The sequence below is a fragment of the Dama dama genome, chromosome 23, assembly GCF_033118175.1.
Source record: "Dama dama isolate Ldn47 chromosome 23, ASM3311817v1, whole genome shotgun sequence".
NCBI lineage: Eukaryota > Metazoa > Chordata > Mammalia > Artiodactyla > Cervidae > Dama > Dama dama.
The window spans coordinates 36,931,512-36,952,479 of NC_083703.1; the positions used below are offsets into that span (position 1 = coordinate 36,931,512).

The 20,968-nt window shown below is 40.6% G+C and overlaps 1 protein-coding gene across 2 annotated transcripts in view; it reads left to right on the plus strand.

Annotated features, from left to right (window-relative positions):
- MPP7 (MAGUK p55 scaffold protein 7) overlaps positions 1–20,968 on the plus strand; it is a 215,434-nt gene that overhangs the window by 38,263 nt on the left and 156,203 nt on the right. For both annotated transcript variants that reach the window (XM_061126383.1, XM_061126385.1), the window contains exon 2: positions 16,610–16,765. In XM_061126383.1, the coding sequence (XP_060982366.1) occupies positions 16,729–16,765 (37 nt within the window). In that variant the 5' untranslated portion in view covers positions 16,610–16,728. The remainder of the gene's footprint in view (positions 1–16,609; positions 16,766–20,968) is intronic.

Consider the following 20,968-nt stretch of genomic DNA (forward strand, 5'->3'; position numbering starts at 1 on the left):
CAGATATTCACTCAGGATAATTCACACTGATGTATGTATTAGTTGTGTTCGCTGTGCATGAGTCCCAAGTCACTTCAGTCATGTCTGACTCTGTGCCACCCTGTGGTCTATAGCCCGCCAGGTTCCTCTGTCCATGGGATTCTCAAGGCAAGGATACTGGAGTGGGCTGCCCTGCCCTCCTCCAGGGGATCTTACAGACCCAGGGACTGAACCCACATCTCTTATATCTCCTGTGTTGGCAGTCAGGTTCTTTACCACTAGCGCCACCTGGGAATAGCTTTGCAAAATTAGTACTTAAGGACATTTGCCCAATGCTTTTAGGTAATCCCTCCCTCCCTGAGACATCTTTTACAACTATGTCATTGCTTTCCAGAGCAGTTCAGTCGCTCAGTTGTGTCTGACCCTTTGTGACCCCGTGGACTGCAGCACACCAGGCTTCCCTGTCCATGACCAACTCCCAGAGCTTGCTCAAATTCATGTCCATGGGGTTGGTGATGCCATCCAACCATCTCATCCTCTGGTGTCCCCTTCTCCTCCTTTCCAAATGGTCACTTTTTATTTTATTGGGCCTGTTCTTTCCCTCTTTCCTGTCTGTAGCAATTTAATCCTCAGAGATTAGGGCAAAGAAACACAGCCCTTGAACCACAAGACGAGCAAGAAAGACAGCCCTTGCCTTGATCCGCCAGACACGTTTAGCAAGATTTTCAGAATCTGTACACCTCTAATTTTTCTGTTAGAAATCTTGGCTCCTTTGTGAAATTAATGGTTTTAGAAACATTCTCAAGTGGTTGAGGGCAGAGTAAAAAGAATCTTTCAGAGACATTGTCACAGTTTCTTCATCCAAAGAGATCACAGTGCAGTTGAAGACAACCCAGACACGGGGCTGGACATAGCACAAGTCTCTCTTTTTAGCAGCTGGGAAGTAATGTCTCAAACAGTTGTGTGGGCACAATCGCTTGGCCTGCTTTGTGTAACTGTTGGAAAAATTCTGGAATTGCAAAACCAGAACTGAGAATGGATTAGGAACTAACTGGTTTAGGAATCTATAGACCAGAAGACCCAAAGCGAAACAAACTGCTAAGGTTTGAATGAAGAGGTAGAGGGGAGCAGGGGCTGCCTGTGTTGATGCAAATACACTGGAGTCAGGTCAGGACACCGTGTGTTAAGTCTGGTCCACGGTGATGCTGTGAGTGGAGTAGTAACTGCAGTGAAGATACTGTCCTTGAAAACTCGGACCTTTTCCCCAGCGTACTTCAGTGTAAATTGATTGATCCATTGTTGCCTACTTGTTTATTCCCTCAGATAAATTCCTACAAATAAGTTGTTGGTTCAGAAGGTATAGACCCATTTAGAATTTTGGTATATTATCATGTGGTTTCTTTCTTAAATGGGGGAAAAAAAGGCATTTGTTCACATTACATAAATATTGGATGTTTATTTTCATTTTCAAATTTCTAATTTGTTAGAAATATAATTTTTAGGGCTTGCTACAGAGCTGAAGTTATGAAAGCTGCTTTTGTTAATATGACTTAAATTCTCCTTTAAAAAAGTGAAATTATGGCACCCTCTGCTGAATTTGAAAGGAACTGCTGAATGGTAATATGCAGGTTTGGTTAAGAAAATGAATAAATGTGCACTTTAGACTTTCTTGTCCCTTTTGTTACTGGTCATTATTAGGCAGTGTGATGATGGATATTTGATTAAACCCATATTTTTTTGACTGTTAGGAGCATTTTAAAAAATTTATTGTTTAAACTTTTGTTTTATATTGGAGCATAGCCAATTAACAATTTTGTGATAGTTTCAGGAGAACAGGAAAGAGACTCAGCTGTACGTACGCATGTATCCATTCTCCCCCAAACTCCCTTCCTATCCAGGCTGCCACATAACATTGAGCAGAGTTCCCTGTGATACACAGTAGGTCCTTGGTGGTTATCCATTTTAAATATAGCAGTGTGTACATGTCCCTCTCAAACTCCCTACTTATCCCTTCCCACCGTTCTTCCCCAATGGCAGCTGTAAGTTTGTGCTCTAAGTCTGTGAGTCTGTTTTGTAAATAAGTTCATTTGTATCATTTCTTTTTAGATTCCACATAGAAGGGGTGTCATGATATTTCTCTTTCTCTGACTTCACTCAGTATGACAATCTTTACACCTGTGTTGCTACAAATGGCATTATTTCATTCTTTTTAATGGCTGAGTAATGTTCCATTGTATGTATTAAACCCATAGTTTGAAGTGGGCAGAAGATCTGGAGTGAGCAAGTCCACAGAGGCAGGAAATAATGGGGTGTGCAGAAAATTAGAGTGTGTCTGTGTGGTGCTTTGCAATGAAAGAAATTGGTAAGAACAGAGGGCTGGTATCCTTTTTGGAATTTAAACTTTATCATGAACATGGAGTTGAGTCCTTGGATAGTTCTTCCCCCCCCCCCCCCCCCCCCCCAGCAGTAGAAAGAAGATGCTGGCAGCAGCGGGCAGGAGGGGTGGAGGTGGGGATAGAGCAGTTGGAGGGTCAGGCATTTGCTAAATAGGGTCCCAGAGAGAGAGACAGACAGACAGATGGACAGATGGACAGAGCAAGTTCTGAGGAGCTGAGTAACGTACTTGGTTTGTTTGTTTATAAAGAAACTTCATCACAAAACTGCAAGCATACAGGAAGATAGAAAGAACAGTCCAGTGAATACCCATATGTCTGCCTTATGTGGTCCTCGTTCTCTCTCTCCTTTCACTTCCCCTCTTTCTCTCTCCTGGAGTATTTGGGAGTAAGTTGCAGATGTACTAAGAACGTCCAGTATAAGACATCAGCAAGCATCTCTCCAGCATGACTTCAGGGGAGAGATGTCAAGGGAGATGAAATCTGGAAAGTTTAGGATTTGGGGGTAAAGACGACAGGTTCTGTTATATCCTGTAAGAGGTGGCAGGAGGGCCCAAAGGCTTGGTTTAATGGTTAATTTGTGGTTCCCTGGCATTTTCTGCTTTTCCTTTTGAGACACTGGGAGATGAATATATGGTGAACACTTAACATTTTAAATAGAAACTGTCAAAAGGTTTTTTTTTTTTTTTCTTATCAGAAAAAATGTCAAGCATGCTCAGTGGTTGAAGAGGCCAGTGTTCTTGGCTGAGGCCATGGCCCAGGCCACTTCTCCCAGGGAGGGAGAGAGAGGTCATTGCAGAGGAGGGGGCCAGCCTTCCCCTCGAGGAGGAAGAAGGGCCAGGCCCTTGGATGGTGCTGAAGGCCCAGATGGGTGGAAGTTGGCGTGAGAAGGCGACGTGCCGCTGGTGCGAGTGTCATCTGACCCACCCGTGACGGGGCAGCGCGCACACCAGGCCCCGGCACCTGCACCGTCTGCCTGCATCGGAGTGCTGTAGCGTGGGGAGCCGGAAGTGCCAGTGGACACTGGGCATCAGTGCTGACCTTTGAAGACAGGAAATTGGCCGACTCTGGTCTACTAACCTTCACATCATGATCAGTGGGACTAGCAACTCTCCCTTTGGGCAGGAAAACTAGGAAGCGGGTGGGCAGAGGCATATGATATCCACCCTGCTATCTATAAAATAGATCATTAATAAGGACCTGCTATACAGCACAGAGAAGTCTACTCAATATTCTGTAATGGCCCAGAGGGAAAAGAATATAAAAAGAGAGTGAATATTTATCTGTGTGTAGCTGAATCACTTTGCTGTACCTGAAACTAACACAACATTGTAAATCAGCTATACTCCAATAAGAAAACAAAATAGACTAAAAATAAAAAGCAAAACAAAATATCATCGTAGCAGGAATTGACAGTGGATCCACTCTTGACTCATTCATTCTTTCATTCAACAAACATTAGGGAGCCACCTATTATTGTATACTGGCAAACACTATTCTAAGACGCTGGGAATTCTTTTTTTTTTTTTTTTTTTGTGATAAAAAAGACATAGAACTTTAATTGGGATCAAGTTCTACCTCTGTCTCTTCTTGTTGTTTCGTCGCTAAGTTGTGTCCAACTCTTTTGCAACCCCATGGACTATAGCCCGCCAGGCTCCTCTGTCCATGGTATTTCCCAGGCAAGAATACTGGAGTGGGTTGCCATTTCCTTCTCCAACTGGGAATTCTTGTAGCTGATATTCTAGTGGGAAAGACAGTAGACTAGATAAATACTGTGATTACATGGTGATGAGCACAGAGAAGAAACATTAAGTGAGGGGAGGTGTATGCGTGGAGATTCTGAAAAGAGTGGCCGAGGGAGTCCACTGAGATACCCTTGGGGAGAGACCCACGCAGCCCAATAGCTGTGCCCTTGTGGTCAGAGTCTGTGTCATTTGCTGTTCCTACCTGGACCTATCTCCCCTGAGAAACGCACATGTAGGAAGTGTCTTACAGCCGGCCTCCCCGTGGCCTTTAAAATTTTTTTTCTATCTCTGCATGGGCTGTTTTTTTTTTTTTTTTTCCAGTCATATTCACCCTCTAACCCTAAGATTTCCTGACATAAATGAATCATAAAGTGAGTTTCTCCTTATCACATTGTATCTTCCAGAGTGTGTTAGTATAAGACAGTGTGTCTGCAAGTCCACTCAAAGGCTTTGCAGAGCTCTCTGGAATGTTCTTTTGTGTAAACCGCGGTTTTTGAACAATGACTGTCATGTTACTTCCCTTAGCAACTTAATTTTTGTTCCATCCTCACATGAAACTTTGGAAATGTTAGCTTTCCCCCCCTTTTCTATTCATTCATTTCACTCTGGAAAGGAAAATAGTTCTTTTCAGAGTTGTGATATGCAGATTAAAAATTTACAAAATATAGTCAGTAGATTCCTGCAACTAATATTAATGGTTTAAATGTTGAAGTAGTTGAAGAAAATAACGTTAAATGGTATGTGAACAAAGAAATGCTCAGTTCATTACCCTGAGGTATCACTGACTCCAGGTGTGAGATTCTCTGCTCTTTAATACTTGAAGGGCCAGTCCAGAACAGGTACTCTTTTCATCAATAGTAGGTTTCACTTTTTCTGTACAATATAACATTAGGGTTTTGACTTATTCTTAAGGGGGTTGTTCTCTTTGTTTTCAGCTTTTTGTGTATCATTAAAGTAGATGAGGTCTGGATAGTCAAGGTCCATATATTCAAGGCTGTGGTCTTCCCAGTGGTCATGTATGATTGTGAGAGCTGGACCGTAAAGAAGGCAAGAGTGCCAAAGAATTGATGCCTTTGAACTGTGGTGCTGGAGAGGGCTCCAGAAAGCCCCTTGGACTGCAAGGAGATCAAACCGGTCAATCCCATGAGGGAGATCAACCCTGAATACTGCTTGGAAGGACTGATGTTGATGCTCCAGTAATTTGGTCATCTGATGTGAACAACTGACTTATTGGAAAAGTCACTGATGCTGAAAAAGATTGAGGGCAGAAGGAGAGAGGGCATCAGAGGATAAGATGGCTGGATGGCATTACTGATGCAATGGACATGAACATAGGCAAACTTCAGGAGATGGTAAGGGACAGGGAGGCCTGGTGTGCTGCAGTTCATGGGGTCACAAAAAGTTGGACACAGTGGAGTGACTGAACAACAGCAAAGTAGATGAGAATGCTAAAAGGAACGTGAACGAAAGCTCATGTGCAATAACGTGAGGGTTTCTTTTAAGAGTGTGGAGGAAAATTTAGCACAAAGTTGTTTGTGTTATAAATGAAGAGGGTTTTTGAGTTAGATGTTTTATTTTATCACTATCGTGGCTTTAAAAATGCACATATAGCTGTACATTAACCCTTGTGTGTTTAGTTTAACTCTTTGGTCCTGTCCTTACTTAGACAATTACAGTTAGCATTGCTGTTATGACATAATTAATATCTTGCACATAAGGATTGACTTTTGGAAAGTTTATTTTTTTGATGTCTCTGTTGCAGGCCTGAGAAACTGATAGCAGTATACAATCTGCATGATTTCTGTTATCAATAAACCTATGAAATCATGTTTATAAATGTCCAGATTCATTTCAGATGTTCTTAGCAGACTACATTTTAAGGCACTATTGTTTTGAACCACAAAATATTAATTAGTACCTCGTAAATAGCAGTGTAAGTACTTACATGATTTATGTTATTTAGAATTTATGCCATTGATTTCTGCACATGATGAGTTTATCCATCAGGAGTGGCTCGGTTGTGCTTCAGTAGCAAACAGTCCAGTAGCATGTCCATCTCTTGCTTCTGATATCCGTCCATCATGTGTTGGTGGGGGTGCTGTTCTGTGCTGTCCTCTGCTAGGCAAGTGGGCTGATGGAGATGCTGGTGTCTGGAACGTTGAAAGCTTGTGAAAGATGAGGTGTCAAATCTCATGGAGGCTCTTAATATGCATTTTCCTGGAAGTAACCAGCCTGTTGCCTCCATGTTACTACAGGTCAAGGCGTCAGGGTCCGTCCGAGAAGTCATGTCGTCAGGTGACTCAAGAGCAAGTGAGGGTGTGGATCTGAGAAGGACAGCTTTCTTACTTGTAATAAAGAGGATAAAATAAAGGGATATCAAGGGGAAGACTGAGGGAGTGGAGAAGCTAATATTTGAGCATCTGCTATGTTCCCAGTGCTTCAGATATGTTTATTTAGTCATCACAAGACATAATGAGTCCTAGAAATGATTTCTCTCTGCCACTTGAGGGGACTGAATGGACTGGATTAACTAAGAGTGAAGAGATGGCTTGTGTAGTGTGGTTACCAACCTGCCCTTTGGAGTCTCACACACTGACGTTAGAATCCCCTCAAGCTGTGGCTTAGAGCAAGTGGCTTAGAATCATTTCATCTGTAAGATACCAATAACAGTGCATGTTATGAAATTATTGTGAAAATTAAATGAGACATGTTGAGCATTTAACCTAATGTTTGAGAAATTGAGTACATTGAATGGTGTCTGTCACTCACATTTATATATGTGTGTGTGTGTGTGTGTGAATTTTTTCCTTTGGTTTTATTTGATTTCCCAAGGTCTCATACCTTGTAAGTTGTGCATGTAGGAACGGGTAGAATCAGGGGACTGGACTGTCTCCCACAAAAGTCTGTCTTCTTTTCACTATAGGGCCTTAAATATTGGCTAGATTAGAGGAAATGAAAAGTAGAGAGTGATGAAAGTGTGGTTGAAAAGTATACATAAAAGCTGTCATGTGTTGATTGGCTCCTATGGTTAGGTGTTCTACTTCTGTCATTGCATTTAATCTCATTTCATTAAGTAGCCTGGCCAAGATTTTGGAGTCCACCTGGAAGGCAGGGCTGGACTCTGATCTGAGGTCTGTCTTGTGTCCAATCTGCCCCCTCATCTTTAGTCTGTGCCGTCTCCCTGTACGTAAAATCATGAAATTACACTGACCTTGAAGCATCAGGTCAGAGTTCTGGAAGCTCTTGAGCCCTTAGCAGGTTGGAGCTGGTCACACAGAGAAGCACTTCTGATGGGGGCTATTTGCAGTTCTGAGGGAGGTATGGTGATACAGGCTCCAGCCTCAAAGAAGTCTAGTGGGGGACATAAGCCCAACTGATGTGTCTTAATGGTCCAAAATGGCTGGTTTCTCCAGTAGAGAGGACTTCAGGGAATGCTGGTGGAATTTTGGGAAGGGTCTGGAATTGAGAATTAGTCAAGGAAAATGGTCACAAAGAGTTGGACACGATTAAGCGACTAAGCACACATGCACACACATGCAAGGAAAATGCAAGTCAGAAATTATCAATTCTTTCCTGCCCCCACCAGTATGCAACAAAAGTGGTTTGTTCTTGGTTGATGATGTAATCTTGAAGACTGTCCAAGACTTTTTAGTTGTGTGTGTGTGTGTAGTAGTCGCTCAGTCATGTCCCACCCTTTTGTGACCCCATGGACTGTAGTCCGCCAGGGTTCTCTGTCTATAGAATGCTCCAGGCAAGAATACTGTAGTGGGTAGCCATTCTCTGACCCAGGGCTCGAACCCAGGTCTCCTGTCTTGCAGGCAGATTCTTTACCATCTGAGTCAGGGTGGTAGAAGATAAATATAATGAAAAAAGGTCATCATCAAAAGAGAGGTTTTACCGTGGGGCTGGGACCGTGCATAGCTAGAAAGGCTGCTGGTTTTCCTTGAGGACCATCTGAGAATAAACACAGGTCATGGGGCACTGGTTATGGTGGATGGTTTGGGTCATCTGGAGTGAGGTCACCACTGGTGAGCGCAGTTCATTCCTTATACCTGGGGCAGATGGGTGAGTGATAGGCAATGCCTCCCATGAGAGCCCTCCCATGATGCCCCTTCCAGCAGGTGACCTGGGGCTTCTGTGATTTTCCTGACAGCCTTGAAACCTGGGTGTCCTCACTTAGGGGTTAGAAAGCAGTGTTTCTTACATTTCCTCTTCTGAGTTGTCAAAGGTTTATGTTGTTGTTCAGTTGCTCATTCGTGTCCGACTCTTTGTGACCCTATGGACTGCAGCACGCCAGGCTTCCCTGTCTTTGACAATCTCCTGGAGTTTGCCCAAACTCATGTCCATTGAATCAGTGATGCCATCCAACCATCTCATCCTCTGTCATCCCCTTCTCCTCCTGCCTTCAGTCTTTCCCAGCACCACAGTTTGAAGGCATCAATTCTTTGGTGCTCAGCTTTTATTATTGTCCGGCTCTCACATCCGTAGATGACTACTGGAAAAACCCTAGCTTCCAAAGGTCCGTATAGTCAAACCAAACCTTTGCCTACAGAGGTTTATAGGATGCTTTCAATGGAAGCCCTCTTTTCTGTGGCTTTTGCATTTTCCTTTCCATTTGTGATATGTTAAGTTTTGCATTGCATGCTGATTGAACCCTGGTGACTTGGTAAAATGTGAGGATGTTTTAATTTTTTTTAAGTGTTCCCCCTATTTTTTGCTTTCTGCTTTTGGTTATATAGAGCATAGTTTCATACATATGGCACCAAATGCATTGTCAGTGGTAAGCATATTTTTTTTATTGTCTATGTGTACTGACAAAATCTAAGATTCTTGGAATAGACAAAATTGAAATGTGATTTGGGTTTCTGATTAGGAACTGTGTAGTCTAAAATTTCGTATCTTTTATTTTGGATACATTTCTGCGTAGTAAAAAATTGACAAAAATTTGAACTGACTTTCTTTGAATACCTAAAGAATAAACCAATAATATTGTTGCCAGAAATCATGCTACTCTTGGCCCCTAAAGTCACTGACACATAGGGTGTAATGTGTAGGATACTGCCAGCAAATCTGACCCTCTGCTCTCTTGGAAATAAATTTATACTTGGGAGCAGGGTCCCACCCATCATTTGCATATTGTCTGTGTTGAGCCCGAGACCACAGAGTCTAAAGTGTTTGTTTACTGTCTGCCTTTTGTGGAACATTTTTGCCTGCCTGGGCCATGTGGAGCAGTTCGCAAACTTTGGGGTCTCTGGACCTTTTTTACACTCTTAAAAATTATTGAAGACCCCAAGGAATTTTGTTTATGTCTAGTATATTGATATTTACCATATTGGAAATTAAAACAAATTTAAAAACATGGTTTCAATTCACTTAAAAAGAACAATATTAAACTTGCCGCATGTTAACATAAGTTATGTTTTTATAAAAAATAACTATTTTTCCAAAAACGAAACATGAGTGAATTGAAGATTCTTCTAGTGCATGGCCTAACTGGAGACAGTTACGTTCTTAGATCTGCATCTACTTTCCATTTTTGCTCTTTGTTTTGGTTGAAGGATGAAGACAAACCAACCTTTCTCCTCCCTTTCCCAGCCATAGATTTGTGTATTTTAATAAGCTGTTCAGTTAATTTAGCTATTCTTTGTTACTACAGTTGATCCTTGAGCAGTGTGAGGTTTAGGGACGATAGCAATCCATGAAGTTGAAAATCCACTTATAACTTGTAGTTGGCCTTCTGTCTCCATGGATTCAACCAACTGTAGATCCTGTGGTCCTTTTAAATCTGTGCCAGTGGCACCGTGCAGATCAAACCCCTCGTTGTTCAAGGTGAACTGTGCATCACAGCTTGACTTGTGGTAGTTTCAGTGTTGCAGTATGGAATCTGAAAATATATAAACAGATGTATTCTACTGGGATTTTCCAATCTGATGGTATATCCTGCATTTTGAATGGATCCTTTTTTTTTTAAACAATATAATTATTTTAATTATATTAAATAATATAACAGTGGCTGACTTTATTTTTCTGGGCTCCAAAATCACTGCAGATGGTGATTGCAGCCATGAAATTAAAAGATGCTTACTCCTTGGAAGGAAAGTTATGACCAACCTAGACAGCATATTAAAAAGCAGAGACACTACTTTGCCAACAAAGGTCCGTCTAGTCAAGGCTATGGTTTTTCCAGCGGTCATGTATGGATGTGAGAGTTGGACTATAAAGAACGCTGAGCACTGAAGAACTGATGCTTTTGAACTGTGGTGTTGGAGAAGACTCTTGAGAGTCCCTTGGACTGCAAGGAGATCCAAGCAGTCCATCCTAAAGGAGATCAGTCCTGGGTGTTCACTGGAAGGACTGATGTTGAAGCTGAAACTCCAATACTTTGGCCACCTCATGTGAAGCCCTGACTCATTTGAAAAGACTTTGATGCTGGGAGGGATTGGGAGCAGGAGGAGAAGGGGATGACAGAGGATGAGATGGTTGGCTGGCATCACCGACTCGATGGACATGAGTTTGAGTGAACTCTGGGAGTTGGTGATGGACATGCTGCAATCCATGGGGTTGCAAAGAGTCGGACACGACTGAGTGACTGAACTGAATGACAAAACCCACTGAAATGTTGTGAAGTAATTAGCCTCCAACTAATAAAAAAAATATAAAATAAAAAAAAAAAATAAAATAAAATTTATTTATTTGGCTGTGTCGGGTCTAAGTTGCGGCATGTCAGATCTTTCACTGCAGTTCACAGACTCTCTAGTTGCCTCTGAGGGCTCAGTAGTTGCAGTATGAAGGTGTAGTTGCCCCGCAGCATGTGGAATCTAAGTTCCTGAACCAGGAACTGAACTTGTCTCCCCTGCCTTGCAAGGTGGATTTTTTTTTTTTTTTTAATACTTCATCTTGCTTTTATCAAAATGTCTTAGAATAGTTTAAGTAGAGTATCTTTTTAGAGAAACAGATTAACTTTTTAAAATTCAAGTTTAATTACTTCATTTCCTTCACAAGGTGTATTCTTAACCACTTTACCACCAGGGAAGTCCCTGAATGGATCTTTTATTCACACATTTAAAAAATATTATGCATTGAAAATTTTAAAAATACACTGGTTCACTATCCAAATGTTGAAACACAATACAAAAAAAAAAAAAAATCACTTTCGCTCTTATCTCCACTGATCTTCTCAGAAGAGCCTGGAGGTTTGCAGATACTGATGTACAGAATAGGAACAAGTTCCAGGATTTTGGTTAACACAGTGCCTTGCAAGGCGATGACAACCTATAGTGGACACAAGTTTTATAAAATTCTACTGAGTTGGCCAAATTGTTCATTTGGGTTTTTCTATAACATCTTACGGAAAAAATTGAACATTTTGGCCAACCCAGTATTTTTATGCTTGAATGTTTGTACTTTATCATTAGCAATGCCTCAAGGGTCAGTTCAGAGAAGGCAATGGCACCCCACTCCAGTACTCTTGCCTGGAAAATCCCATGGACAGAGGAGCCTGGTAGGCTGCAGTCCATGGGGTCTCGAAGAGTCAGACATGACTGAGCGACTTCACTTTCACTTTTCACTTTTATGCATTGGAGAAGGAAATGGCAACCCACTCCAGTGTTCTTGCCTGGAGAATCCCAGGGATGGGGTCGCACAGAGTCGGACACTACTGAAGTGACTTAGCAGTAGTAAGGGTCAGTTATTACTTTTACTATTTCATGAAGGGCATTCTAAAGTCAGCCTTTTTGTTCGCTTCTTTTTTTTTTTGTAATGAAAGTGCTTGGCAGGGAAGAATACTCTTAATAACTAGGATGAATAGTTTCTGTTTGGTACTGTTATCTTGGTTTGTGCTGAAGTACCAGTGGTTTTATCCACCAGTGCTTTTCATCATTTGTGCAAATGTCCATACAGTGTAAAAGGCAAATAACATCTTGATATTTTTATGAGTGTAGTTTGATTTCAAAGAACGCCTCTGAAAGGGTCTGAGAGACCACTGGGGTCTGCAGACCACACTGTGAGAACTGATGGCATAAAAGGTTTGAATGCCATTTTCTGTAAGCAGATTAATGCCACTTATCTGCATTGCTTCCTTTATTTTCTAACAATTATAATTTATGAAAGTTTGAATCATGTAACAGATACCAGTGTGCCACTTGCATTGGCTAATGCAACTCATACATCTTTCAGGTAGAATTTTTTTTTTAATGTCAGATTTGTTAAAGAAAAAGGAAGTTTACTCTTTTTTCCCTGTTATTAGGTTTTGAAAGTGTAACTTGAAAGTACTTGTGATCATGAAGTAATTTACAGATGGATTACCGGGCACAATCATTGTCTCTTGAAACTATGAGATATTGTTATGATTATTAGTTTATTTATGATGACAGTTAATTAAACATTTTCATGTTCTTTAATACTCCTCCAAATGGAGAGGACATGAGTTTGGAAAATTAGGTCTGGCACTGGATTTCCTGTTCATCTGTGTTAATAACTGTGTGTGTGTGAAATATTGTGATTTATAATAAACCTGTGTCTATGTAACCCTTTCTGCTTCTGAAACCCTTGAGATTTCCTAAGTGATAAGAGTGATAAAAGTGCCTTTTGTTTTTACTAACTACTTTCAGTCATACCTTTGTGTTAATGGGGTGACTTTTGGGAAGCCCTTGTGGATGGAGCTGGTTGCTGGGGAACCAGCCTTGATTGGAGAGTTGCAACTTTCAGTCCCACCAGATGACCTCCTGGGAATAGAGAGGGGCTGGAGAGTGAGTTCAGTCACCAAAGGCCAGGGATTAAATCAACCATGCCTGTGTAATGAAGCCTCCATAACACCCCAAAAGTGTAGGGTCTGGAGAGCTTCCAGGTTGGGACACGCGTGGAGATCTGGGAAGGACGTTGCTCCCGGGGAGGGCGTGGGAACTCCGCTCCCTGCCCCACACACCTTACCCTGTGTGTCTCCTCTCTCTGTTCCTTATTCTTTCCTTTTATAACTAACCAGTAATGTAATAAGTGGGCTTCCCAGGTGGCGTTAAGTGGTAAAGAACCCGCCTGCTAATGCAGGAGACACAAGAGACTAGGGCTCGAACCCTGGGTTGGCAAGATTCCCTGGAGGACGGCATGGCAACCCGCTTCAGTATTCTTGCCTGGAGAATCTCACGGACAGAGGTGCCTGGCGGGCTACAGTTCATAGGGCTACAAAGAGTCGGACATGACTAGCACCCACCCTCAATCTAATAAGCAAACGTTTCCCTGAGTTCGGAACCTGAGGGGGTTGTGGGAACCTCTGATTTGTCAGAAGCACGGGTGACAACCTGGATTTGATATCGACATCAGAAGGGGGCTCATCTTCTAGGACTGAGCCCTCACCCTGTGGGGTCTGACGCTGTCTCCAGATAGATGGTGTCAGAACTGAGTTAGACGGAGGGACACCCAGCTGGGTCACAGGATTGCTTGATGTGTAGAAAACCACACGTGGTGTCAGAAGTGAAGTAGTGTTGTAGTGAAGTGTTGACAGTAGAGGAGACACACAGGAGTGTGTGTGCACATTAACAAAAATTTTTCAGATAATTATTTCACTGGATGCAATTAAGACTTTTTTTTTTTTTCAATGGAAATCTCAGAAAGTTTTCTGCTACAGATACTTGCACTTCTGCGTTTGACCACTAGATGTCACAAGAGCCCCGGGAGCCCCAAAGGGTTGCCCAGGGCGGGTAGAAATTGAACATCGTAGGCTCTAGACCGTCATATATTTCACTGTTTCCACACGATTGATGCCAGCAGAACCTGATACAGTGTGATATATAGAAGCAAGGTATGACTGGAATAATGAAATTTCAAAAATAAGCCCTTTTAAAGGAGGGTTGTAATAGTTCTGTTGGGGATTGTAAATGTTTCAGGTGCACTTGACACCGCAGTTTCGTTCCTGGCATTCGGGTCTCTCTCTCCTTATTTTTATGGAAAGATGGATTGAACTTCAATTTAAGAATATTCGGTAATCCCTCTCAGGACATACTGTAACAGCTGGTATTTTTGTGTTGTAGTAAATCGATTCCATACAACAGTCAGTAATAATCACAACTGGGTTCTGACAAATTCCAAAGCATTTTCAGTAAGTTTAGCCAAAGAAAATATCATGATTACTACAGAAATTTAACTCAGTTTGAAAGTTAAACCCAGCAACTCCACTTCGTTCCACAGAATATTAACCATTTTCCCCGTTGAGATTTTATCAAGCCAGTTTTTTTTTATTGATATACTTGTATATGTTCTGAGAAGATAATTACCTTGTAGCATATATTTCTTAAATAATATATTTTTGGAAAAAATTACCTTGAGTGTTTACTGTGAAATAAAAGGTGAGAAATGCTACGATAAAATCTTCTATCTATGGCATACGTGGAAGGCTGCAGCATCAACTCAGAAGGATGTTTTGATGTGAAATGTAAGGTGGTTTTTAGTTTTAATAGGATGTTTGTTATAAGCATAAATCGGTTTATTATATGCTGTATGTGGTTTATGAAATTGAAACATTGTAAATTCTTTAAGGCTTGAAGAAAGTTATAGTTTGCATGGTATAGATTATGTAGTATGTGTATTTCTTTAGTTAGGTAATCTGTACCATACAAATTGTGATTTATGGCATAAAGAACTTAAATTACATACATACACACTATAATAAATACCTGCATACATACGTTTTGTCCTAATGGTAGAAATATGTGTGCATACACTTTACAAATTATAACCATTTTTCCTTTTTTTCTCAGCAGCAGAACAAAAGTTTACTAATTGAATGCATTTTTTAAATTATGTATGGTCTGTTTTTTATTTTCTTTGTGTTTGAATCAAGGAAAACTTTTATGTAGTTGAATCTGAATCTGGATTGTTAGGATAGCTTATGAAAACAAAGCAGTGTTACCTTTTAAAGTTATTAGGGAAAATAGCTTCAGAGATGTGTGTTAATGAAACCTTGATTTTCCCTTTTTAAAAGTCTTATTTTTAGCTTAGTGATTTGTATTTTCACTTGGTATTTAAAATAACTGCCATCGCATTTTTAATTAACACAGAGAGGATCTCTGTATGGATTTGTATGCATATTTTCACCGTCAATCTTTGTAACATAAAACAGAATTTAAGACACTGCACCCCATTACTTGGTCCAAGATAGTCTTTTTGATGGTGAATATTTTTATACTAATATTTACTTTGATAATTAAAAAGCTAATTTAGAAAGCTTTAATAGAATTTTATAGCCTGGGTTTCTTCACGAAGAATTTGGCAAGCTCATTTTCTTTATTCTGTAATGTGAATCAGCAATTTAAACGCTTTTAAGAATTGAAGTGAGCCAGTGTTTCAAATGTTTACAGTATCTGTTTTTCATGTTAATATATGTTAAAATATGCTTTTAAATCACTGATCTTGCTTTATAGAGAACGGGGTAGGGGGGAAATGCTCAAAAAGTGAGTTTAAACACATTTTGTGGTTCTTCTGATTTCTGAAAAATGTAAATGCGGTATATTTTCCGTTATTAGGCAGCTGTGGTCCAAATTTAAACCACATGGCCTCCTTCTAGGTGTCAGGCCAATGTAAATTTTAATCTTGCTACTTTTATGTTTTCATTTTATAATCTCATTACCTGAATTTAAAAAACCCAGTCATCATAGTCATTGTTTGCAGGATGCTGTTTTGTATCCTGGCTTATTGGAAGGTCGAGCAGTTCTTAATTGCTATTATCTTCATTTGCACATAAGGAAATTAAGGCTTAATGAGGTTAAACAACTAGATCACAGGGCTAGCAGGATTAGAGACTGAGCCAAACACGAGAGCCCTTGCTTTTAGTTATTACACAATAGAGCCTTTACTGCTTATTTGGGGATAAACATTACTGAAAACAGTTATTTAAAGAATCAATATTTTTCAAGATCCAGCAAAGCTTAGTTTTTACTACACCAATTTATTTTCATATATTAGCTTGGATTGTTAGGTTTAGTTTAGATTATCAGCAGTTCTGTAAATCTAAAATGACATCTTGCTTTAATCCTAGTATTCCTTCAAGGTCGTTTGTGATCTTCAGTTAGCGAATTTGCAGTTGTCGTATTAGGATGATCTACTTAAATTAGTTATAAGTTGTTGACAACTTACAGACTCTTTTCTACATTTAGAAATACAGTTTAGAATTCTAATGAAGGGGAAGAGTTGTAGAATGACACTGGCTTACAAAAGCTTCCTTAAGTCCTCCATCTGTGCCGTCAGCGATTCTCAAAGCAACTGGAAAAATCTTTACAGAAGGCTTGACACATGCATGAAGAACTTTTGTGCTTTTAATTAGAAGTCCCACGTCAAAATCAAAAACTCTGCCACTTCCTATTTGCCTGTGCTCTCTAGACGAAATGGTGAAGCTTGTGATCTCACCCATAATGTGTTGGGATCAGCATTTTGAATTAGTTACAGCAAGTTGCAATGTAGTCATCCTGCCTCTTCTATTTTTTAATGTGTTCCTTTTCTTTGTAGAAACGGCCTGCACGGGGACACACAGATCTCGGTAGTCGGCCTGGGAGTGGCCGCAGGGGTTGGCATCTCGGCCGCCTTCCAGGGGAGTGAGTTGGCAGCACCGGGCCGGCCTCAGCATCATGCCCGCGCTGTCCACAGGCTCGGGGAGCGACACAGGTACAGAGCCCATGGGGGCGCTTTCCCTCCCATCCTCACAAACTTCCTTTTCACGCTGAAAACCGGCATTGCTTTAAGCCAGTGCAGACAGGTCATGCTTGTTCTGTAACCAACGCCAGGGCCATCACCTTGGCTTTCCAGGATGAACGTGACCTCAGGGCGTGGGCTGAAGTGGCTTTCTCTGGGTAGTGACGGCTCCTGCCGATGCTCTTGTCCTCTCCTGCATTTTGGAATAATGTCGTACATTGACTTTTTTTTTTTTAAATTGAGTTCTTTAAAGATACAGAAGTGTGGACAGTTTCATGCTACTCATATTACCCTCCACTCCAATTTAATCATTCATAACTATGAATTTCTTGGGTCATATTTGCCCAGACCTCTCACTTTTTCCCCCATCCCCCTGCCCCCTCCTCCCCTTTTTTTCCATTTTCTTTCTTCCTATCCAGAGATAAAAACTGTTCCGCAGTTGATATATGTCATTAAAGGACTCAGTTAAACACTTCACCTCGTTATCAGTTGTAAGAATTAGTGAAACTTAGAATAAAGATTTCCAAGAAAGGAAAAAACCTCACGCATGCAGGTGTGTGTGAAATGCCCTCTTTCTGCTCTGATTCAGGAGGTGGGGTGCGGGTGGTCAGTGCCCCTTTTCTGGAATTCCCCAGAGTTAGCACTTTAAAAAAAATATGGATTCCTGGACCCTCCTCAGAATTATTAAAACAGAATGTAGCTGGGGTTGGGGAGCTGTCACTTGCATTTTTTTTTTTAAGTTGTCTGTTATTATTGAGAGTAAGTGGGGGCTGCTCTCTGTTGCAGAACGTGGGCTTCTCGATGTGGGGGCTTCTCTCGGGGCAGAGCACAGACTCAGTAGTTGTGGCTTACTTACTTGCTTCCTGGAATGTGGTCTCCTCCTGGATCAGGGATCGAATGCATTGTTCTCTGCGTTGGCAAGCGGATTGTTGTCCATTGCACCACCAGGGAAGTCCAGCTTGTGTTTTTAAGGCCACTCAAAAGCAGGGGTGGCATAGAATGTGATGAGGAGGGATGTTCTTTGTGGCACTGACCATGCTGAATTGGTCCCAACAGCCTTCTGCAACCCGCTGAGACCTGTCTCATCCTGGACGGGTCCGGGCACCATAGTTTCAAAAGAGCAGAATCACAGATGTGATTTTGTGTTGTTACCCTGGCCTTCTCATTTGCACTGTGTGCCCAGGTCATTCTTTGCTATTTCAAACCGAGACACACTTATTCACTTTGGCAAATGTTGTCTCTTTATCCATCAAGAGTGATGTTTTTCTACTGTGATTTATGCTGAGCATTCGTTTTACTTAGGAAGTGATTTTGATTTTTAAATTGCATGAAAATCTTTTTTTCTCAAGACATGAACTTGAAAGCAGCTCCTTTGGAAAAAAAAATTTTTTTTTTTTCTTTTCCATTTTTATATAGTCCCACATTGTGTTCGACTATATAAAATGAATGATTTAAGTTTCCATAGTGGTTTGGGAAATTATAGATAAAATTTATTTGAACCATAAATTTACTACAGTTTATGTAATGAATAAGTTTTATGCTTTGCCGTTCACCAAAAATAATGCCTTAGTTTAATTGAATGCAAAATATTTTTGTTGATTACACCTAACATGGGGAATGATTAAAATGGAGTATTTATAGTTTAGGTGTCAATCGTAAAAAATACCGTAGGCTGTTTAGAATGGAGAAAGGATACTCCCAGGCCTGCTTGGTGCAAACCTGAAATGCTGCTGTGACTCACGTGGCTTTGCAGTATTTTTTTGCCCAGCATGTCCCAACAAGGTTGAAGTTGGGCAAAGGAGACTGTTCCAAGGGTCACTGCGGTCAGGGGAGCCCCAGGGTGTGGGCACCTGTGAGGTGCTCAGGTTCCCTGTCCTTCGTGTAGGCCCCATACCCTTGGCCAGGCAGGGGTCCTTGTGACTGTTAGCAGATTGCTTAGCAAGGAGGTTGCTGTTCTCTCAGTCTTCCAGGGAACAGAGTTAGCAAAGCTGAAGGCAGACCTCATACAAGAAGAGGGGACGACTCACAGCGACCCCAGTGCGCATGTGGGGAAATACTTCTTGTGTACACTTCTACCACTTCGTCTTTCTCTAACAGCAAACAGTTAGTTATACAAGTAATGCAGAAGAACATTCCTGCCATCAAAGATACATAGATAAAAAAGGAAAGAAATCTTTTCAACCACTTTTCTCCCTCACCCTCCATCTCCTTTCCTTTCTGTTTGATGAGTGTCCTGCAAGAATTTTCTGTACATTAAACACATGCATGCATATGTAATTTTCTATACATTAAACACATGCATATGTACATAAAAGTGTACATAAAAGTGCATATGTACAAAAAGTGCATGCATATGTAATTTTCTATACATTAAACACACGCATATGTACATAAAAGTGTACATATGTATATAAATAACATTGTTTTGTCTTTTTTCTTTATGTTTTAATCACAGATTTTATCATACTCTATGGATTGTTCCATAGTTTTTCTTCTACACCAAGTAGAAGAATACACCAATATGTCTCAAAGAGGTATTTCTATGAGGTGTGTGTGTATGTATATGCTGTATATATAGATATATGTATAGCCTCCAATTTCTTTTAAGTGAATGCATAGTTTTCTATTGTGTCACAGTTTAATGAACCAGACTACTCTTAATGAAAGCCTTGGTTTTGTTACTTTTGTATTTTAGGGGAAAAGATGTATGCATTTAATAGATGTTGCCAGATTGTTCTGCAGAGGGGTTGGACCACTTAACAGTATGTGGACATTGCATTCAAAATCATTTCCCCTGCATTCCTGCCAATATTCAGTATTATGTTCTTATAATTTTTACTTATCCGATGGGGGAAAACAGGGTGTCTTAAAGTGTGAAGTGTGCATCACTCCTGACATCAAGCACATTTTCACTTGTTTAATGGTCATTTATTCCTCTGGTTTGTTTGTTCATATCCCTTTCCCATCATTCTATTGGTTTATCACTTTCTTATTTATTTGCAGTATCTTTTTATTTGTATTTTGGATATTAATCCTCTGGGTCATTTTAGGTTGAACACCATTTTTTCTCACCAGTCATTTGCCCTTTTTTTCTTCCTTAAATAGTACGATTGTTAAATGGAAGTTGAAAATGTTCATATGGGCAGGTATATTCTGAATGGTGAATGCTTTTTTCCTTCTACTTAAGAAGACCTTTCCAGGAGGATTTCAAAATTTTATTTTAATAATTTAAAAAATTGTATTTACATTACTTGGAATTTCAGTCCCGCTAGTTCGCACATGGAAGGAGACAGGGGTCTAATCAAATCTTAACATATTTCCCTGTTGAAGAACCGGCAGTCTCTGTGTGCCGCCTACCCTGGAGGAGAGTGTGTCCTGCCCCCTTTCCCTGGGTGAAGTTTCCATGTAAGTTATGTGAAATAATTTGTCTCTTCTCTCCCATCAGCTTATTCAGTCTGTGTCAGTGTGGAATCTTGGACGTTTGTTTATACTTTGGGACATCACCCAGTTCTGCTTCACTTATTTGGTTGTTCAGATTGCCCCAGCTTTGGGCACAGGGGCTTTTTCAGTTCATTTCTTTGACATATCCCCATCCATGGAGGGTTTGTTTTCAATGCTTCCTTACTTTGGGCATGATGAGGTGCTCTGGGTTGATCTTGCCATGCCCCATTTAGAATCAGCCATTTTTCGAAGGACCGCTGGTTGTTGTTATCAGGGAATGGAGTAGAAGCCAAGATTGGGATCATAGCTTTGCATACTGTTGTTGTACATATATGAACATTTCTACATGCAATCATCTGTAAGTATATTAAACTAAATATGAGCATGGCCCGGAGGTTTCCTTAGACTTTCCTTGTGTTTGATGACATTAATGGTTTTTGTGAGTACTTACTGATGTCTCCAGCTCTAATCCATAGGAAATAAGTCGTTTTAGCCTCCTTCTCTTGTCTGTAAATCCCATTGGCTGCCATATATCCACCATCCAGCTACCTAATTATTTATTTACACAGTGTACGTGTGTAGTAGTGTCTGAATTGTTACCTGTTCCTCTTTGAAAAACAGCTTTTATCAACCAGAGAGCTGATCTTGTTTTGTTCCTGTGATAGTACCATTCTGTTCTGAATTTTATGGGATCATTCTTTCCCTGCATAGTGCTTAAATGTTAGTTTCAGTTTT